Source organism: Aythya marila, assembly GCF_965140915.1.
Source record: "Aythya marila genome assembly, chromosome: 2".
Lineage (NCBI taxonomy): Eukaryota > Metazoa > Chordata > Aves > Anseriformes > Anatidae > Aythya > Aythya marila.
Window position 1 is genome coordinate 57,232,566 of NC_139043.1, and position 22,942 is coordinate 57,255,507.

Here is a 22,942-nt window from a genome sequence, read left to right on the forward strand (position 1 = left end):
TCACATGCAAATTTATTATTTTATTTCATATTCTATTATAAAATACCCTTGGGTGTTAGTGTAATTTTTGTTCTCCAACTTGCATATGACAGAAGGGGGATTAAGTGGTTAGCACTGCCATGCATATATGTGATGATAATACATCTCAGGAGCAGTTCTGAGCAGGCTGATAGCATTCCTGATACACTGAAGAGGACTTTTCATCAGGAGGGTGATGCCTTCATGATTCTGCAGAAATCACATTTTTAGTCAGAGTCAAACGGTCTTTCCCTGCTGCATTCACACGAGAAAAGCTGCTGCAATATTTCACTTCTTTCAGTATCACCAACAGAAATACAGTCATGTTCACGACCCTGTTTAAGAGCTCATCAGAATTTCTCTTTTCATTCTTGTGCTTCTGGGGTTTAATATTTCAGCATGTTCAAGTGTATTAGGCAGGATCTTGGCACAGGTCCACAGACAAGTTGTCAGTCCAAATGTAGATTTTTTTTTTTCCCCCCAACCAGCATTGTAAATCAGCTGATTCTGATGTTCACACTCTGTTATCTGTGAAGTGAATGATTTTATTGGCCAAATGTATTATAATAATGTAGAACAGCATGGTTTACCAGTAAGTTGTAGTTTTAATTTCTTACTTCTGTGCTCTAAAAGTAATTTTCATTATGTTAGGCTTTTTTCTTTCATAGTACATCAGCATCTGAAAGCTGCATTTGTAAACTGTTTTGCCCAACTTCTGAAAGAATGGCATGTGTAAAACTGCTTATACCTAATAATGCCTGGACTCAATAAAGAATAAATGTGAATCTCAGAACCTGAATTTTGTAAAATTTTATAAAACTTAAGAATCTTTCTACATTACTTCAACCCTTCCATTTACCTTCATCAGTCAGGAGAGCAGCTGAAAAGAAATGACTCTTTGATTGCTCAACCTAGCCTCCAAAAAAAAAAAGGTGTGTTGGCTCATTGCTGCTGCAGCTTGACCCTTTTTGGGACCTGGACCCATCTGTCATCCCATGGCTCTGAGCGAAGTTTGTGTTCACCAACTGTCTCTGCATCATGGACCTAAGTAAGGCAGGTGGTGTTTTAGGAAATCAGGTAGCTGCATTGCCAAAAATAAGAGTGATGGGATCCTCCAAAACTGCTGCAGTGTGAATCACACCAGCTACCGCTACCTTAGTGAGAGAGCAGGTGTGCCTCACCTCCTGAGCTCACAGAGCTGAGTTTGAAGGTGGGAGTGGTCCAAAAATCTCTGTGCGTTTCCATCAGCATGTAATTACAAAGTCATGTTCATTACTGGCTGACTGGCCGTAGCTGCCTGGTGCCAACTTGTTTGGCATCTGAGCTTACGCAGGTATTTAGCAGCTGAGGATTTAGCTGGCATTTTTGCCTACAATGAAATGTAGTTCTCCATTAATCTTCAGGAGGACTTTCAGTTTTTCTCAGAGGACAACTGAAAAAAGTAACTTTGGTGAGAGTTCTTCTGTCATTCCAGTTAAACAGGGGTCTTTTTTCTCATTATCCGGCAGATTGGACTATTCCTCCCAACTGTACACACTTTTTGAAAACTCCCAACTGTACACATTTTTCAAAAACAAGCCTGTGAATTAATGATCTGCTGGTGTTAAAATGTGTGGAAAAAAACACATGGTAGTGAATTTCCCATAGCAATGGTCCACATTGCAATCCTGAATCTATCTCTTCTTAGCTTTTTCTGAGAGCCCATCATTGCTTTGGCATTATTTATGGGCATGATCTGTGTCCTTAAGGTCTATTTCTGATTCTGTAAGAAAAGTTAATTAGTGTTTTGAAATTTAATAAAAGATTACATGGAAGTGGTTACCATGATAATGTAACTTAGTAAGATAGTAGTTAGGGGGTTTATAAGTATTTTTTTAATCATAATAGTGAAGTTGATGTGTGAGATATTGTTATAATTCTTATAATAAATAGGGCATCAACAGTACCAGAGGTACATTAAAAGTTTTTTCAGCTGCTGTATTTCATATTTTTTTGAAATACAAAAAAATATTGATAATTTTGAAATACAAAAAAATTTTGATCGCCTCGCCATTTGCCGAGGCGATCGGCTCCGGGGCAGACGCGTTCTGCAGCGGAGCGGGGGATCGGGCCAGGCAGGGCTAATTTTTTCCGGCATCGAGCCTACTTGAGGGAGCCGCCAGGACCCGGCAGCCCTCGTGAGGGAGGCTGACGAGGCGAAGGCGGAGCCCGCGCAGGAAGGGCAGAGCGCTCCCCCTACACACAAACAACACCTCGTTAACAACAGCCGTAACTAGGCGATAATGGTCGCCACCAGGCACGGCGCGCTCTCCAGAAAGTCGGTACACACGCAGACCGACTACCCGTTAAAAAATGCCGCAGTTCAGGTTACCGGGTGCATGGAGTGTCTGAGCCTGTTGCTGCCATCGGCGGGAGGCAGAGAAACTGCGTGCGTGAGGTGCGAGCAGGTGGATGACCTGGTCCGCATGGTGGCGGAGCTCAAGGAGGAGGTGGAGAGGTTGAGGGCCATCAGGGAGTGTGAGCGGGAGATAGACTTCTGGAGTAACTCCCTGCAGGGCCTCAAGGGGAGGTGCCGAGGTGAGACTCCCCAAATGGGGGCGGACCCCCTGCCCTGTCCCTGTCGGGCAGAGGGAGGGGATCTGGGAGCTGAGGCGGAATGGAAACAGGTCCCTGCTCGACATCGCAGGCGATGCTCTCCCCTTCCGGCCCCACCTTCCCAGGTGCCCTTACACAACAGGTTTGAGGCCCTAGAGATTGAGAGGCCGGTGTGTGAGGAAGAGGTAGCAAATGTTCCCAGGAGGATGCCTGGGGCGAGGAGGTCGACTCCGCGCCTCAGGACTGCCTCCACCAAAAAAGACAGGAGGGTTATTGTTGTTGGTGACTCTATTCTTAGGGGAACAGAGGGCCCTATTTGTCGGCCTGACCCTACCCGTAGGGAAGTCTGCTGTCTCCCTGGGGCCAGGGTCAGGGACGTTGCCAGGAAGCTTCCTAACCTGGTACGCCCCTCTGACTATTACCCCCTTTTGATAGTCCAGGCGGGCAGTGATAACATCGAAGAGAGAAGCCTCAAGGCTATCAAAAGGGACTTTAGGGGAATGGGTCGGTTAGTGGATGGAGCGGGAGTGCAGGTGGTGTTTTCGTCCATCCCTACAGTGGCAGGGAGGAGTTCAGAGAGGACACGGAAAGCCCACCTGTTAAACACGTGGCTCTGGGGCTGGTGCCAATGCAGAAATCTTGGGTTTTTTGATCATGGGGCACTTTACTCAGCACCTGGCCTGATGGCCGTAGACGGGTCCCTATCTTTTAGGGGAAAAAGGATCCTGGGCCAGGAACTGGCAGGGCTCATTGAGAGGGCTTTAAACTAGGTAGGAAGGGGGATGGGGCTGAGGCTAGGATTGTTGGGGCTGTGCCAGGGGGAACAATGGCAAGGCCGGAGGATAAGGCAATGGCCCAGCTGAAGTGCATCTACACCAATGCACGCAGCATGGGTAACAAACAGGAGGAGCTGGAAGCCATCGTGCGGCAGGCAGGCTACGACTTGGTCGCCATCACGGAGACGTGGTGGGACCAGTCTCATGACTGGAGTGCTGCAATGCCTGGCTATAAGCTCTATAGAAGGGACAGGCAGCATAGAAGGGGTGGTGGTGTGGCTCTCTATATTAGAGAGTCTTTCGAGGTTGTAGAACTCGAGGTTGGGAATGACAAGGTTGAGTCCCTTTGGGTTAGGATCGGCAGGGACAACAAGGCTAGTGTCCTGGTCGGGGTCTGCTATAGACCGCCGAACCAGGATGAGGAGACGGATGAGGAATTCTACAGGCAGCTGACAGAGGTTGCAAAATCATCAGCTCTTGTACTCGTGGGGGACTTCAACTTCCCTGACATATCCTGGAAGCACAACACAGCCCTGAGAAAGCAGTCTAGGAGGTTTCTGGAGAGCGTGGAAGATAGCTTCCTGACGCAGCTGGTTAGTGAGCCTACCAGGGGAGGTGCCCCGCTAGACCTTCTCTTCACAAACAGAGAAGGACTGGTGGAGGACGTGATCGTCGGGAGCTGTCTCGGGCAGAGTGACCACGCAATGGTGGAGTTCACTATTCTTGGCGAGGCCAGGAAGGGGACCAGTAAAACCGCTGTATTGGACTTTCGGAGGGCTGACTTTGAGCTGCTCAGGACACTGGTTGGTGGAGTCCCTTGGGAGGCGGTTCTGAAGGGCAGAGGGGTCCAGGAAGGCTGGGCGCTCTTCAAGAGGGAAGTCTTAATGGCGCAGGAACGGTCTGTCCCCACGTGCCCAAAGACGAGCTGGCGGGGAAGAAGACCGGCCTGGCTCAACAGAGAATTGTGGCTTGATCTTAGGAGGAAAAAGAGGGTTTATAAGCTTTGGAAAAGTGGGCAGGCCACTAAGGAGGACTTTAAAGAAGTAGCGAGGCTGTGCAGGGACAAAATTAGGAAGGCCAAAGCTCATCTGGAGCTCAATCTGGCTACTGCCGTTAAAGATAACAAAAAACGTTTCTATAAATACATCAACACAAAAAGGAGGACTAAGGAGAATCTCCATCCCTTACTGGATGCGGGGGGAAACTTAGTTACAAGAGATGAGGAAAAGGCGGAGGTGCTCAATGCCTTCTTTGCCTCAGTCTTTAGCGGCAATACCGGATGTTCTCTGGATACTCAGTACCCTGAGCTGGTGGAAGGGGATGGGGAGCAGGATGTGGCCCTCATTATCCATGAAGAACTGGTTGGTGACCTGCTACGGCACTTAGATGTGCACAAGTCGATGGGGCCGGATGGGATCCACCCAAGGGTACTGAGGGAACTGGCAGAGGAGCTGGCCAAGCCACTGTCCATCATTTATCAACAGTCCTGGCTATCGGGGGAGGTCCCAGTTGACTGGCGGCTAGCAAACGTGATGCCCATCTACAAGAAGGGCCGGAGGGCAGACCCGGGAAACTACAGGCCTGTCAGTTTGACCTCAGTGCCAGGAAAGCTCATGGAGCAGATCCTCCTGAGAGTCATCACGCAGCACTTGCAGGGGAAGCAGGCGATCAGGCCCAGTCAGCATGGCTTTATGAAAGGCAGGTCATGCCTGACGAACCTGATCTCCTTCTATGACAGAGTGACGCGCTGGGTGGATGAGGGAAAGGCTGTGGATGTGGTCTACCTTGACTTCAGCAAGGCTTTTGACACCGTCTCCCACAGCATTCTCCTCAAGAAACTGGCTGCTCTTGGCTTGGACTGGCACACGCTTCGTTGGGTTAGAAACTGGCTGGATAGCCGGGCCCAAAGAGTCGTGGTGAATGGAGCCAAGTCCAGTTGGAGGCCAGTCACTAGTGGCGTCCCCCAGGGCTCGGTGCTGGGGCCGGTCCTCTTTAATATCTTCATCGATGATCTGGACGAGGGCATCGAGTGCACCCTCAGTAAGTTCGCAGATGACACCAAGTTAGGTGCGTGTGTCGATCTGCTTGAGGGTAGGAAGGCTCTGCAGGAGGATCTGGATAGGCTGCACCGATGGGCTGAGGTCAACTGCATGAAGTTCAACAAGGCCAAGTGCCGGGTCCTGCACCTGGGGCGCAATAACCCCAAGCAGAGCTACAGACTGGGAGAGGAATGGTTGGAGAGCTGCCAGGCAGAGAAGGACCTGGGAGTGATGGTGGATAGTCGGCTGAATATGAGCCAGCAGTGTGCTCAGGTGGCCAAGAAGGCCAACGGCATCCTGGCTTGTATCAGGAACAGTGTGGCCAGCAGGGCTAGGGAGGTGATCGTCCCCCTGTACTCAGCTCTGGTGAGGCCACACCTCGAGTACTGTGTTCAGTTTTGGGCCCCTCGCTACAAGAAGGACATGGAGGTGCTTGAGCGGGTGCAGAGAAGGGCTGTGAAGCTGGTGAGGGGCCTGGAGAACAAGTCCTACGAGGAGCAGCTGAGGGAGCTGGGCTTGTTCAGCCTGGAGAAGAGGAGGCTCAGGGGCGACCTTATCGCTCTCTATGGGTACCTCAAGGGAGGCTGTAGCGAGGTGGGGGTTGGCCTGTTCTCCCACGTGCCTGGTGACAGGACGAGGGGGAATGGGTTTAAGTTGAGCCAGGGGAGTTTTAGGCTAGATGTTAGGAAGAACTTCTTCACTGAAAGGGTTGTGAGGCACTGGAACAGGCTGCCCAGGGAAGTGGTGGAGTCACCATCCCTGGAAGTCTTCAAAAGACGTTTAGATGTAGAGCTTAGGGATATGGTTTAGTGGAGGGCTGTTAGCGTTAGGTTGGAGGTTGGACTCGATGACCTTGAGGTCTCTTCCAACCTAGAAAATTCTGTGATTCTGTGATATAAAATTGTTTGTGCGGACCCCAAGATGAGGGCTCTTTGGATGACATGCTTTTTATCCAGAAAGTGGTGTTTTCTGTCTGAGAGTGTTTTTAACCCACATAGACAAAAAAGGAAGAGGATTGGAGAGGGGGAGAATTGGGAACAGATAGTGTGTGCAAATGTTTCTGTGATTGCTATTTAGAAATGAGCACTAAATCTATACCTTTACCTGCCTGGCTTTGATATCTGTCAGGTGTTTAGATATCTAAACGCTACCATGTGTGCTCTAAATTCTGCATTGAGAAGTTACAGTACAGTAAACACTGCAGATACACACTGGAGAGCTGGCTCAGGTTCTCTTGAAACCATCACTCCACGACAAAATTTCCATGTTTTTGATGCAACACTTGTGATGACAGCCAGCTCTCCCCTTTCTCCCCTTTCCAACATACAGTTGGAGTTTGGTGGAGGGGTCCCAGACACAGTCTGGACATTAAGACTTAATAGCAAAAGCAGCACATATGTGTGTGGGACCCAGTAAGAATTTCAGCATGTAAGTGCAGATTCTTGCTGCTCGTTAGTGATTTCTGTAGTTAAGTCTCTGCAGTGATGGGTGACTTCTAATACGAGCTGCAGGAAATGTTATTTGCAAACCTGGACTTCTTGCACAAATTTGCTGCCTTGATGTATTTGCTGTTCTTTCTCAGTAGTTAAGATCATTAAGTCTGTGCCAGATGTAGAAATCTGGGCAGACTCCTGTGATTGTTACAACACCAATTGTAAGTTGTGCTTAGGATCAGCATTTCTTTGGTAAAATTAGTCTAATAAGCTGCAGGTAAAATATCAGTAGGTCAGATGAGCACAACATAGCCGAGGTGTGTATGCAGGATTGCAATACATCTGAAAAGAGACATCCTGCTTCCTAGTCTTCATATGTAACAGCTGGGGGCTAAATTATGAAATAATTGATATAAACTAGATCCTCAGCTACTGGAGGTTAGCTTATTTCTGAACTTTTGGGGAACTACTCCAGCATTAAGCAGTAGCTGAGGACAAGAAAAGATGATACCTTCTGAATGCCTGTGTGATAGCCACTGCTTTTGGTGTGGAAAGGTAGCACCTGGAAATGAGAAGGACTTTAGGGTCTGGCATGATGCTTTGACCAGTGCTAAATTCAGGCGTCTTTTTTTCTCCTAAGGGTCTTTTCTCACCCTTGCACTGGATTCCATGACTGTGCAATTGCTCTTTTATCTTTTCAGATCAGCTGTCCAGAGAGCTGCAGTTGGCACCCTTTTGGTGGTGATGACTAGCTTCTAAAAAGTCCTTGTCTTAGGGGAGCATTTGGAAGCTCTCCTGACTGCAAGGAGGAGCAATCTGATTGCAGCAAATCAAAAGGAAGACGTTAAGATTAGGGTGATTTTTTTACACTCATGGTCACTGTCATTGGGAAAGCAGACAGCCAGCATAGTGATCAGAGTGGCACTACCACAGCTTGAGTTTATTAGGTTTTGTTATATGGAGGTTTGTTCACTAAGGAACAGAAAGAAAAAAAAATAGATCCAGAAAGTCATTGTCAACTAGACATCCTTTTGCATCTACTGAGGTGCAGAGCATAGGTGTGAACTTAGTTATTTAAAAGGTTTAAGCATTTTATAGAAAAAAACAGCGAGAGAGAGCTGATATTTCCTCCGATTAACATATATTATCAATCCTCCAGGCTTTATTCTGTTAGGAAAAATGAAAACACAAATAAAAACCTTGATACAAAAAAAAACATTCCAACGAACCATATTGGTTTGTGATCAAAAGGTAGATTTATTTATAAAAAAGAGTTGCAGTTTTATTTTGTTCTTTAATTCCATCCATATGTCAGGTAACTATAAAAGGTTTTTTTTTTTTTTTTTATTCTAACTTAATTAGAGTTTTATCGGAGTCATTTAAATTATAGCTACACTCACCAAAATGATTATTTGAAATAGTTGTAATCTTACTTGAGCGAGAGAAGTGCTTTTCTGTATTGAGAACTATAAACCTGGTGATTGTGCCAACTAAATGACCTATTCTGGTACTTTAACCCTGTAGTCAGTGGCACTGTGAGGGGGGTAGGAAAAGGGTGAAAGTGTCTTGGTTTTCTCTGCCAGCTGCAGAAGCCTTACCCAGTTGGGGTGCTCCAGCTCACAGAAGACAGGGTCACAGATATATTAAACGCTTTTCCACCAGTTCCTTCAGACCTCTTGAGGCCAACCCTTTACCTTTGCAGTTAGAACTAACCCTAAAAGAATTTCTTTTAAACTTTTTGATAAGTTGTTGTCTAAATAACAAGTACTATAATGAACTACAATCACACATTGTATAGATAGACTGTGTAGAAATGGTGGAATGTTCACTTGAATTAGTCTAATGAAAACAAGGATGGTTACTAAGCAAAGGTTACTAAGCTTCAGTTATCGTCCAACTCTCATTTTGTATGCTCATTTATCTTCTGCTCTCTCTCTCTAATTAATGCTTTTGTGCTGGCTGGGCTGGAGGTGCAGTTACCTTTTGAAATGCCGATGATCTGGTGGAATATCATGGTTCTCTGCCACCTCCAGACAAGCTGCAGCAGAGGTCAGCAGCGAAAGGTTTAATAAAACTTCTGCCTCCCAGTGACTTACCAAATTTCAGCCCTACAGAGACGACAGACTTAAAACAGCTGTGTGCAGTTACATGTGTTTTCTCTGTTGCTTGCTGTGTGATTTCACATTCTCTACAAAGATGAAGCAGTATGTCTTGGTCCTCTGTATAGTCCAAGTGTTCTCAGGATCCTCAGTGCGTTGTTTCTTTGTAAAATACTATGTGGCTTATCAGTGTAAGGGCTCAAAACCCAAAGTCATGTTACTATATGTGATGTACTCCACCACATCCACACACGTACGCACACAGTCTAGAGTTTGTTCAATGGTTGCTTTACAGAAAAATAAGAGTTCAGAGCAGAAGATACCTTCATTAACCATATGAGAGTCAACTTCACCTATCAGTAGTTATGTTGTCTTGAGTTGTTCTTTCTGGCTTACTCCGTTAAGACTTCATGTCTTCTGAGTAAGTGTTTTTAAATAATCTTTTATGTGGCAATTTACTTTTTATGGCTGATTCTTTCTTCATAGAATCATAGACTATACTGAGCTGGAAGGGACCCACAAGGATCATTGAGTCCAACTCCTGGCACCACATAGGTCTACCCAAAATTTCAGACTTAGACACAGTGCACAGTCCAAGCACTTATTAAACTCCAACAGGCTTGGTGCGGTGACTACGTCCCTCGGGAGCCTGTTCCAGTGTGCAACCACCCTCTCAGTGAAGAGCCTCTTCCTGATGTCTAGCCTAAACCTCCCCTGCCTCAGCTTGACACCATTCCTGCATGTCCTATCACTAGTGACTAAAGAGAATAGATTGGTGCCTTTCCCTCCACTCCCTCTTGTGAGGAAATAATCCTGGTGAGGAAATAATAGAATAAAATGTAGTTCTACATACACTGCTAGCACAGAGATATACTTCTACCTTGATTTGCATTCCTCCTCTCCACTCTAAAAATCAAATTCATCTCCATTTTCCCCCTACAGATCCATCATCACAGAACACCTAAAAGCATCAAAAAGCCACAAAAGTTGTGAAATGATCACTAGCAAATCCTTTAGAACACGACACCGCCCCCAACTTACCTGTGTGATACTGGCTATGATACTTGTAAAGCTTCACAAGCACTGGGGAAGGTATCGCAAGGAAGTCTCTCAAAGATGTATTGACAGAATGAACCACAACAGGGAACCACTCACATAAACGACCTAGACCCTGCAAACCTCATTTACGTAATTGTCAAGATGTCTCTTTTCTGGCCAACAAAACAAAACAACAACAACAAAAACAACAAAATTTAACCTATAAAATGATTTGTACATGGAAATCAGAAAGTAAAATGCAGACCTGAACAGGAGAAGCATAATTAAGACATTTGAAAACCTACAGGCTTTTCCTGAAGGGTCAGCATTTGTACCCACTTGGAACAGGTTGCTCAGTGAGGGTATAAATCTCTTCTCATTACACTAGGGAGTCATTGTGTAGGAAGGGCGCTAGAGGGTTTCTGCTGCAACTTTACTCGCAGTTTCAAGCCTTGAAGAAGCAAAGCAACTCAATGGAAGTACTTAAACAGATGCTAAACTCACAGCAGGTACTTAAGGTACTCAGGTGAGAGCAAGTAAATTATCGAAGCGAAGAAATCCCAGTGAACATCTTTCATGTATAACTTTTTTATCGTGTTTAACTTTTAACCATTCTTACCAGTGTGAATGGATGCTTAGATTTAAAATAGTAGTTGTCAAAACTGACTTAAAATTGTATAATGAGTTTTCAAGCCACAGTAGGTATTATTAGTAAATACCTAGTTAGAGAGAAAAAGGTAACATGCCCATTTCAGAATTAAGAGAAATTATTTATCCTGTCTTGGAGTCTGTTCTTATGTTGGAGCAGCAAAATCCAGCTTCGGTGGCACTCCTTGAAGATTCCCAGATCTGACTCCAGCTCCCAGTGCTGCCTTTTTGAGACTGGTATCTAAATCTCAGTTTGTGTAGCTTGTGACTGTCAATGTAAATTTACCATGTCTTAGATACAATCCTATCCCTTTCATTTTTCACATGCTGTCTAAAGTGTTAATGAGCAGTTCACCTTTCTCTAATGTAGTGGCTTGTTTTCCTCAGTTTTTAGGGCAAATTCTGCCATCTATTTCTTTCTCATCTTTATGTGACTCCGAGGTGCTGGTGACAATGTTGCATTCGTGTAAGCTTTATTTTGAGCAATGTATGATTCTGTAAGTAATAAAAAGGAAGTATTTTAGCAGCAGTCTCTAGAAGTACCACATCCTGTGTGTAGTATTCCTTTATTTTTTTCCAAATTACCTGTATGTACCTGAATGTAGGAGGGTGTTCAGCACCATGATGAACAAGTGAGCATTCCTTAAATCTTGGAGCGTCCTTTTATTTTATACTGTATTGATTGCAACTGAAGAACAGTTTCAAATATTGGCAATTAAGAATAAAAATGCAACAGTTGTAGCTATCATTAATACTCTTCTCTGTCACTGAGGGAAAAGTTTCGAAGCAGGGCATTAGCTGCATGATTTTTGTTAATGATAATGGGAACTCGTTGGCTGTCCCCTGCAGAAAATGTTCCCCTGATGTGTGCTTTGCATAGCCGTTAGAGCTGAGGGTAATAAGATCTGCAATTTATTTCAGGTATTTTTTATTATTTGCAAGGTGACACTGCATACCAAGCAAGCATAAATGAATGCGTTATTGCCCTCGTATCTTCACACATTTTTATCTTTTTCTTTAAATCACAGCATTTGCAAATAAAACAATACTTTTATGCTCTTTAACACTAAGCTTTTTAATAAAGTAAGGGGAAAAGAAGCTGTTCTCCAAGGTTTCCAGGTATTAACAAGTAGTTTTAACTGTGAAGCTTCTTGATTGTAGCCCATACACTTGGTAATAATCTATGCAAAGGATTCTGGCAGGGTCACACAAACTTGGTATTTATATATGTCCTTACACGTGCATATACTTGCATTCTTTGTTAAACTTGGGTCTGTAGCATGGTTTCCTCTGTTCTTCTTATTTTTTGTGCTAAATCTGTCGTCTAGATTTATTGTAGTGTACAAAATGTTGTTTGGGAATTACATTTCTGTGTAAGCAATCACATAATGAACATTAGAGATTACTAAGATCTTGAAGATGGAATGGGCTTTGCAGGCTTGTTTGTTTGTCTTGTTTTGTTTTTCAATTCATACAGCAACTAGCATAACGCCTTTGTCAATTGCACCCTAATACAAAAGTTATACAGTGATAAGGGAGACTTTTGGATTGAAATAACTGTGATGTGAACCGTGGAGTCAGGAAAAGCAGGCTAGCTGACTTCAGGGGGGTCTTAACTGGGAAGCAGAGTGTAGAGCTAGGAACTGTGCTTCAGCTAGTTTTTTAATAGCTTACGGAATCCTGCCTGTGATCGGTTTGAGGTGAAACAAAACACAGTGTTTTCAATGACCACTTTGAAAATCATTAATTCTGTTGCTACTTAAGTGTTTGGCTTTTAAGCTTCAGGTGTGACCTTTACTTGCCATAACCTTGCAGGTAATACCAAGAAGACATTTACAGGTTTAATATACATTAACTTTGAATATATCTTGCAGTCTGACATTTCTCCTTTCCTCAAGAACATCCCTCCGTACAGTTACATGGGGCATGTGAGTGTGCTGCTTTGAGACAAAATGTAAATGACATCAACTTGTGCTGTGGCTGTCTCTGGGAGTTAAAAAGAGACTTTGATTTTCACAGCAGTTATCAGGATTCTTCTGACAGATTTAAACAGACTTAACACCCTTCTGACCAGAGCAACCCTCATCCTTCCAGTCAAAACTGACAGTCAGGAGGGCAAGCTGAAAGTGCATCTTAGCAGCCAGAAAATTAGTTTTCAGGGCATTCGTTTTGTTGCTGTTGATAAAATGGTTTAAATATTTATCCTGAAGAAATGCTAAAGTGTTTTACCTTCTGTATTCCCAACTACAAGATGCTTACAAAAGTCAAGGCTGACTTTAGTGACTTTTTTTCATGGTAGATCGGAATCATGTCATCTTCACTGTGTTTTTCTACCTGGAAGTAGCTTAAGTGTGTCTATTATTGCAGGGTAAAAGGCACTGATTTTTAAAATTCATTTTTAGTAGTGGAAAAAAAGTGTGGGAAACCCACTCTGTGCCCTTGAGTGATACAGCTGGGGCATATACAGCTTGTCTGTGTGGGATTGTTTTCTGTGCTGTAACTGAAGGAAGCAAAGGGTACCACAGATAACTGCCTTTAAATGTTCATGTCTCTGATGTTAACATTTGTTTAAAAAAGGTTAATTGCAGACAATTATGTGCTAAAGGAGCTACATCACAAGAAAAGTCAATAGTACTAGGAAACTGTAACTTTGAATTAATGATAGAACTGAACAGAGATGCCAGAGCAATTTATTTAAGGAGTCAGTCCAGTTTTTTTATTATAAAGTAACTGCTGAAGTGTGGCATGTTGTATTTTTTTTTCTTTTGTAACTATATAAAAAGGCATATTTACCACTTCACACTGAATTCTTAAAGTGAATAAAGAAGCAAGTCTTCAGATGTTTAAAATTTAACATGATGTTCATTACTGTTGAATATTTGAAAATAACTCTGCTTATTGAATTAAGCTGTGTCAAGTATATGGTTTTCTTGAAGGCAAAAGGCATGGTTGTGCTTACTTAGCATGAGAACCTCAGAGTTTAAATAGCTTCTATTCATTTCATAATCTGTATCTATGGATAGAGTTGATCACTGTTTTATGGTAGTGGTGACTAAAATTTCATTGGTGTATTATGGCAGATGTGCTACAATTTTTTTTCCTTGCTCTGCAGCCCAGCATCCTGGGAGTTCATAAAACTGTTCATTCAACATTCAGCGTTTGTCCAGTTTAGATGAATGCCCTAGCTGGGGTCTGTCTCAAAACTTATGCTCTTTTTTTTTTTCTTCTCTTTTTTTGTAAGCTAGTTGAACCTTTACAGGTTTCATACTGAAAATTTGCTTACTTTTTTTGTTTGATTGTTCCTTTTAAAAATGTAACATAACTACTGTGCTATGGAAGTGCCTTCAGGTCCTGAGCTGAAAGCAATCCTGGCCCTTGTAACTTCAAACTCATTTTATATAGGTATTGTATGTCTCAAAAATGGTCTGGAACAAAAAAAAAAAAAAGAACAAATAAAAAGGAAGAAGAACGATAAGTGAAGAGAAACAAAACACAGTTTGGTCCAAGACTTTTCAGGTATTTTTGTTGCTCAATACCTGGTGTTATGTTTCTTGATAGCTCTAGAAAAAGTGTAGTAGACTAGGAGGATTTCACAGGAATGTTGTTACACTTTGAGTCCCAGTGGGATTATGGAGTTGACTCAATTCTGATAAATGTCAGTGTAGAGCACCAGAGAATTAATTCAGGTGAGCTAATCATGACCTAATGTGAAGACTGCTAATTAATAGCTAATAAGACTGGTAAAACATGGTTATAAAATGTAGTAGACTGCATCATCGGGATTGTTTAGAAATGAAAATTTCAAATGGTACTTTGTAAAGGAATCAAAGACATCTTTTGCCATCTTAGGCCAAAAAAAAGATAACCTCCTCTGTTAAAGGATATGTGCCATATATGTCACTGAGGGAAGTGGTCATCTTAAATACAGTTGTGATACAGAATAAGAATTGTTCGTGAATTTGAGGTTAGAGCATGAGTTAGACTGATAAAATAACTGCTTTTAATTCATACTTTAAATAAGGGCTGCTGTTATAAATTTTATGGAGAGACCTTTCTGGTTACCTTTTTTTCTGACATAATTTCTTCTTCTCACATGGTGGTAAGCCTGATAATGGGGTTCTCCAGAGCCTGTTCTCCTGGATTGTTCTGCTTGGAGTAAAACTGGAGTAAATACAAAACTATACCAAAAGAAAACAAGTGAAAACCATTTATTACAAAATATTCTTAAGTTCCTTTTGTATGGGTTCTTGTTGTTGTTTTCTTTTTCAATATATATCTCAATTACTTTCCCTCTGTTTAATCAGCTAGTGCTAACCTCTGAGGCTAGCTAGTCTATGACAGCTCGGCACATAAGGACTTCAGTCCTGTCATTAGCAGCCTTCAGTCCTGTTAATTGCAAAAGAAAATAGCTTTGACAAAATTGTACTCTCCTGAATCAGACACTTTGTCCCACAAAACCTTAAAGGACTAAGTCAAACACAGCATTTGACTCTCAGCTGAATGTTGGCTTGCTTTTATTGGTTTACATAGTCAGTGAGGTACAAAGACCTACAGTCATCCTCTGAAGGTAAAGCTGAAATGTTTTTGAGGCAAATGGTGCAAGCTAAGATTTACTCATGATGGATATTTTTTTTCTGAAACAAGAGTTTCTTTCTAGATTTTTTTGTTTGTTTGTTTCTGTTGTTACTCAAAGGGAGGGGAAGAGAAAAATGCTGTTTTAGAAAAAGGCAATGTTTGATAAGGTGAGGCTTAGACTTTTTGAAATTTTACATTTCCCAGCCAGGATTCCTTATTCTCTGTTAGTCATTTCTGGTTTTGTGGTGGCTACAAGCAAAATACTTACAGAGAGTGTTTTGAAATGGGACATAGTGCAACCTGGCGGAGGTTGCACCCAGTGCAACCAGGAACACTGTCAGAGTACATGAGAGACTCGACAGAGGTTCTCGTTGCTTTTCCTTGTAAAAGTTTAGGTAGAATTTGATCTACCTTTTGTCATGGAAGTGGTTTTAATTTGGATGAGAGCAAAAACTGTGCAGAAGCACTTGATTTAGAGAAGGTGTATTTTTCAGCTAATTCTGCTCCTAGTTCCTCTTGAAGTGCTCGGGAGAAATGATTACTCAAAAGCACTGCAGTCTGTAGTTAATGTAGAGAAAAAATGACAAAGACACTTTTGGATTTATGCACGGCATTTCGTAAGATGAACAATCTTAACATATCAGCTTTTTCATCAGAGCGGATGTGTCATATCCAGTTGGCTTTCCATGGCAGCTTGCTGTTGTTCTTAATTGCCAACCTGCTGGGCTGCATCCGGGTCTCACATCCAGGGGCACCACGGTAATGCCTAGCGCGACTTTAATTTGTTTAAAACTGGAATAAACTAAAGGAAAATAACAAATTGAAAATGATTAGCTGTAGTTTTTAGGCACAGTGTAACCAGTAAATAGGTCATTGGCAAAGGTAAACTGACAGCAATTTTAGTTTTACAAACATGTTTTTTTTTGTCTGTACATTGAGGTGTTCAGCCTTACAATGAAGGAACAAATCTAATTTTCTGTTTAGTTTTTGCTGGTTTTGAACTACCCTGACCTGGGCATATAAAACAGAGCACTGAAGTATTTGCATGTGTTCAAGTTGCTTTCTGTGTCCTCAATAAGACGTGGTACAGAAGGGACTGCCCTCCCCCACCCTGAGTGTGGTAACATCACTTTGGGTGACATTATTTTTGGAACATATCCTTTTATAACAGCCATAATAATAGCAGAGGGCAGTGAATTTGAAATGCAATAGCTGCACATACACTAAGTCGCAACAACCATGCTTACCAGCTTCTGCTGAAGCAGCTTTTGATTTTCAGAGGAAATGGTAGCCAGGTACCCTGCCTCTCTTTCGAAATCTTAGGATGGAGCCAGAACACAGGAACTCTGTACGTTTTCCTTTGGGGAGTTTGTAGACTCCCCAGTATTTGTTTAACATCGTGTGTTAAAAGCTGCCCCAGTATGCCTTGCCTAATACTTGTAACTTAGTTTGAGCCATAACCTCATTTGCTAATGAATTCTCATGCTCATCATAAAGTATAGTAGCCATGGAGGAGAGGAGCTGTGTTTCATTTGTTAAAAAACACTGGAGTCTCAGCTTTAATTTCAAAACTCAATTGAGCCTCAGCTATTGAAACACCTGTCTTCATAGCTGCTGCTTGAAACTACAAGAATTGGGCGAGATGGAAAGCTCTATTTTGGGGTATTGTTGTTCTTTTCCTCAGAGTATTCTTAAATTGTTCTTTCTGTAGTGCAGTTGAAGTTTCATTGCACATTTTATAAGAATTTCTGCAGTAAATATTTCTAAGCATTCTACAATTAAAAAAAAAAAAAAAAAAGCAAACAAATTGAGATAAATATCACAACATTGCATTTTCTATGTTATTTGCAGCAATATTACTTTACAAATGATAGTTGGGATTTTAAATAAATTTTATATATATTGTGTACATCCAAGATATGACTTAAAAATCCCTGAGCATTTGGTTTCCGTGTTCTGGAGAGAGGATTTCTAATAAGCAAAGAAAAGAACAGAAGTGGTTGGCATCAGTAATGACTGAAATACAAATCTTTGGAACAAATGTGGGTACCTTGTTGAATCAGTCATCTAATGTATTAGCAATCCTGTGTTCTTTTTAGCACAGGAATAAAAGAAGGAAAGAAAGGAAGAAAATGAACATCATTCATAGTGGATTGGAGCATATCACAGTGGCAAAACAGACTAATCCTACTTTACTTATTCATCAGATTTTTAATGCAGTAAATCACCAGGAGAATAAGAACCGCATTGAATACATTTCCTTGTGACAAGTGATTAGCAAACTTCAAAAACTTTGTATAGGTAGAAAAACGTACCACATTCTCGCATGCTAAATTGAACAAGCTAGTTACAGTACTCTGACAGCCCACAAAAGCTCTTAATGTTTATCGTGTTCTGAAACTGAAGGTGACCAATTTAGGGCCTTTGATTAAAAACATAGATTTTTTGCAACAGAAGACCCCTGTATACCATCTTTCAGGGCTCTGCAGTCTCACTTAAGCCATTGTTATTATTTGCCTGTGACTTCAGGCTGCAATATTTGGAATTGCTGCATGAAACCGGATACGCTGCATCGAATTCAACTTGTTCAGTGATTTTTAATAAATAAATAAATAAATAGGAGGAATGAAAGGAAAAAGGGGAGAAGTGCCTCATTTGTGACCTCTCAGCTATTCAGAAGCTATCATTGTCATCTGACAAATGATACCTGCCAAGGCTTATGTACAGCACAAAGATAATCTTTTTCAAATAGTTTGCTGTGTGATATGCTTGAAAGATATTTGAGGGGACAAGTTCTCTTCCTAGAAACATGCAGATACAAGTCTTGCCTTACTGACCTGGGGAGCTGTGTAAACATCTAAAGGATGCGTAGCTCCCTCAGCAAAGAAGGGACAGTTTTCGTTTGCCTGTTACCTTACTTTGTGTCAACTTGCATTTTAACATGCTTTTAACTGTCTCCTGTTCCTTTGAGAGATTAATGCTTGTACTCTTTAGCACTCTTGAGGGGAAAAAAAAAAAGTAGTAAGTTGGATTAATTTTTCATTTTGTTGCTTACCTTTCAGCTTCTTGCCTGATTACATCAGTGGTGACTTTGATTCCATTCAGCCTGAAGTCAAGGAGTACTACAAGGCCAAGGTAAATTAATATCCCTTTGATGTGTTTGTGTGTTAGACCGTTGTAAAATCCAACCCATTACTGCCTCCATTGGTTATTAGGTGTTTTTACAAGCCCCTTGGCTTCTTTGAGGCTTCAGGTGTAAGGCATCTTACGGGCTTAGAAGTGGTGTTCTGCCTGGCACTGTAGCAATGCTTGAAGTCAATATGTGAGCTGCCTGACTGCTGAGTAAGATGTGGTTTCATAGCACCATCTCAAGAAAAAGAAGGTATGTTGCTGGAGATTTTAGTAACAAGAAACGATGATAAAACTTCCTGAAAAATCTGAGACTTTTTGCTCTGTGAGATACAGAACAATGAAGATTAACCTCCCAAGATTCACGTATGGCTAGCACCCAGAAAAACTCCCAAGAACATTTCTCTCTGTGATTTTTGCATGATACAGCTTTACCTTTTTAGCAGGAAGCTGCAGATGGAAACATCTGTCTCTTTCATCACCCACCAAAGTATTGAATTATGTCCTCACTACTTCTGTGCTTCACTAGTGGAGTGCCCTCCTTAATGTGTGTTTGGTTTTTTTTTTGACAAATTTCTGTGTCCATTAATTTATTCTTAATGTAGCCAACATATTTCCAGTGAGCAACATAAATGTAGGTTCATATTTCTTAGGTCTTAATGCTCATTGTTGGCTACATTCCTACCATATTTTAAAGTTCTTTTTTTAGCTTATTGTTCTGCATTTGACAGTTCACCCACCTGCCTGTATAGGCTTTTGTGCTGAGCACTGTGCTTTACCCTCATGCCTTGGACAGCAGGTTTCTGCAAATTCAGAGTTTGCCTCAGTGTGTCAGCTTACATTTGCAGCAGGCTGCACTTGGAAGAGCAGTAAGTATTTGATCCTCAGGAGATAGTAGACTTTGAGGTCTGTGATATGTCTACTGGTGATTCAACGTGTGAGGCTCTAATTTGCCTAAAATCTCCCCTGGTGGACTTATGATCAAATAGGAAAAAAATGATTTCATACTGTGAGGGGAGGGCTGTAGGAGTGTGTAGGACTTGATTCCAGTACCCCAGGGAGCACCATATTTTTTCCTATATTCTGCCTCATTTGTTAGAAGGCAAAAGTGTATGATGGCAGTCTACCTTGGGAGACCAGCACAAGAAAAATGTAAAGGAATCCTTGGGCTACAACTTGTGAAGTGAAAATAAAAAAGCTTCAGATTAATGCTGTTCATTGTAGAGTGGAAATTCATGATCTGTGAATAATTTCTGTGAGAAATTGCAAAATGCACTGCTCTGTTTGTCACAGACTGGTACTAAAGCTTATATCAACTGCATGTTGGTGAGTAGGTTAAAGCTACCAAAGAATGCAGGTTAAGGATTGCTCAACAGATAGAGTGAGAGAGAGGGGAGATGAAAGGGATATGAGAGAGGAGAATGCAGTCAGATATTGAAAGGGATAAGCTAAACTGAACTGGTATTACAATTTTTCACAGGGTCTACTTTTCTGGATGTTACATCCCAACTGTCAGCTCCATTGTAGTTGAGTCTTGATGTGCAGTTTGCATTTTGTCTATGAACCATTTTGTCTATGACCTCCAAGATCACCGAGTCCAACTTCTGATCTAACAAGTCCTCCACTGAACCCTATCACTAAGCTCTACATCTAAATGTCTTTTAAAGACCTCCAGGAATGGTGACTCAGCCACTTCCCTGGGCAGCCCATTCCAATGCCTAACAACCCTTTTGGTAAAGTTCTTCCTAATATCCAACCTAAACCTCCCCTGGCGCAACTTTAACCCATTCCACCTTGTCCTGTTGCCAGGCACATGGGAGAATAGACCAACCCCCACCTCTCTACAGCCTCCTTTAAGGTACCTAGAGTGATAAGGTCACCCCTGTGCCTCCTCTTTTCCAGACCGAATAATCCCAACTCCCTCAGCCACTCCTCATAAGACTTGTTCTCCAGACCCCTCACCAGCTTTGTTGCCTTTCTCTGGACTCACTCAAACACCTTCATATCCTTCTTGTAGTGAGGGGCTCAAATATAACGAAATGTAGAATTAGGAGAGATGGGGAGATGGTTTTGCTTTTGTTTGGTTTTGTTTGTTTGGTTTTGTTTGTTTGTTTTCTTGTAAAGTATCTTGTCCAGTAAAAGCAGGTTTGGTAGTCCAGGCAATTTCCAAAGTTCAGTTGTGTTGGTGACCCAGGAATAGGTGAGGTCTGCTTAAAACTGGCAGTGACAGAACTTTGCATGATTAGCTCAGCATAATGTCATTCATTCCAGAGAAGTACGTCATTATGTGAGTTAGGGTTTCCTTCTGTGTTGTCCTTCTTCCCTTACTGAAGCACTCCCTGACTCACATGCAGATTTCACCAAGAGACGGGGCGAGATGATACCATTAGTTAGTATAACTATGTTGTTTCAAGCATTCTCTTATCAATTGTTCATGATTATGAATGGGAAGATGGGAGAAGTGTTGTAGCAAAGCTTAGACAAATATGATGTGGCAGTTTTCAGTGGTCAACTGGATGAGACTCCACAGAATTCCTGCCTGTCTACCAGCTGATCAGTATTTCCCAGTACAAAATAAAGCCCTGTCTCTTGCTAGCTTTTTGATATTCATGCTCCATGGCTTCAACATTAGAATATTTCTACAGACTTCCCATTCCACAGGATTGCTTCCAAATACCCCTTCTCAAATTGAAAGCCAGAACCATTCTTAGCACATAGAATTACCTGAAAGCACATACATTCATCACAAAATATCACTCAGGTTTCATTTGCCCATGTTGTTACCAACAATTTCATGAGCCAGGTGTTTATGAAGTTGAGCATGTTACTTTTGGACAATAAAATATTTTATTTTTCTCTTGAAATGTGTGTCTGGGTAAGCTTCTTCAAGTAGTTAGGTCTTCACCAAATAACAAGAATAATCTATTGGCACTGCTAATGCTTCTGCTCACATTTTCTGCTCCCAGCCACCTTTCCTGTTCCACCAGGTAGCAGGCTGTCCTGCCTGTTCTTGATACACCTGTCTTGAGTTTTCCCTTTCAAATGCACCTGTCTTGAGCTGCTGCCAGACCGGGGTTATTAACAACTTGCACCATAGCTAGAGCATTGGCTTCATCAAAATTCATGCTGTGACATAGATTTTCATCTCTTTGTGCCCCTGTTTTTTTTTTGCATATATACCTAGTGTAACTTATATTCAAATGTTACACAAAGGAAAAAGGTGGGAGGTAGGGCACACAGGGAAGGGAAAACTCCTTTGCACAAGTATAACTGAACGATTCATTATGGCCAGCACAAATGAGCTTAGAGAGAGAGGGAGGAGCTCTCACACTTGGAGCAGTTCATGGAGCGTATGCATGGACTGAATATCAAGGAAAGTGAACCAAGCAGCAAGTACCGAGAGGTATTCACCCTTTGCACTCCCATCTGCCTTTTAGTATGATGTGCAGCGAAAAGTCACACAAACTTTTCTGTCACTAAAGTCTGACTTGAATGCTGTAGATTCAACTGCCAGATGAAGGGCAGGTGGTGCTGAAAGTTCATTTGGTATTTCAATTGCAGTGGTTAAATTTATACCAGGAATTAAAATACTATTTTTTCTCTTTGTTTCTGAAGCTGAAAGTATGTTTCCCTTCATTTTATTGTAAAGATGCTGTATAGTTATGTTGAGTTTTACATACACAAAGGAGTGCCAGTAGCCATTTTTTGTTGCTGTTGTTTGTTTTCGTTTCTGTTTTTGTGTGTGTGTTTTTGTTTTTTTTTTTAAACTATGCTTATCGACAGAAATTAATACATCATGACTTCTTCTATCACAGAATCTCCTGATTTGTAAGGGACCCACAATGATCATTGGGTCCAACTCCTGGCTCAACACAGGATCACCCGAAAAAACAGACCATGTGTCTGAGAGCGCTGTCCAAATGCTTCTTGAACTCCAGCAGGCTCGGTGCTCTGACCACTGCCCTGGGGAGCCTGTCCCAGTGCCCGACCACCCTCTGGGTGCAGACCCTTTCCCTAACCCCCAGCCTGACCCTCCCCTGTCCCAGCTCCATGCCATTCCCTCAGGTCCTGTCGCTGTCCCCAGAGAGCAGAGCTCAGCGCCTGCCCCTCCGCTCCCCCCGTGAGGGAGCTGCAGGCCGCCATGAGGCCTCTCCTCAGCCTGCTCTGCTTGGGGCTGAACAAACCAAGGGACTGCTCTTCATATGTCTTGCTGTCTATCTGGATATAACAAACCAATGTTTAAGAGATGTTACTTTTTCATATTAAAAGTTATAGATGTTAATTATTGAGTTATATTCACTTACAAGTGGTTGTGTCAAAGACAGCCTCACATAGTGCTGTGTAGGAAAGGGGAGTATTAAATTCTGTGTGTGAAACTAATTAGGGTTCTTTAAAGTAGATGTACGTTTCTTTAAGCAGATGTATCACTGTGGTAAAGCAATTACAGGTCTGACTCCTCCATCACACCAGCTTCATGCCAGGACGCTGCTCCTAGACTCAGAGGTTTTCTACCTCTTTTAAGTGATGAAAGCAAGAGCAGATATTTGGCATTACAGAAAACATGACATACAGATTACCAAAGCCAAAGGGTT

At 42.2% G+C, this 22,942-nt stretch overlaps 1 protein-coding gene across 4 annotated transcripts in view; it reads left to right on the forward strand.

The window, feature by feature from the left end:
* The window catches only part of TPK1 (thiamin pyrophosphokinase 1), a 328,823-nt gene that overhangs the window by 141,562 nt on the left and 164,319 nt on the right, over window positions 1-22,942 (forward strand). For all 4 annotated transcript variants that reach the window (XM_082752566.1, XM_082752567.1, XM_082752569.1 and 1 more), the window contains one exon: window positions 18,284-18,356. In XM_082752566.1, the coding sequence (XP_082608692.1) occupies window positions 18,284-18,356 (73 nt within the window). The remainder of the gene's footprint in view (window positions 1-18,283; window positions 18,357-22,942) is intronic.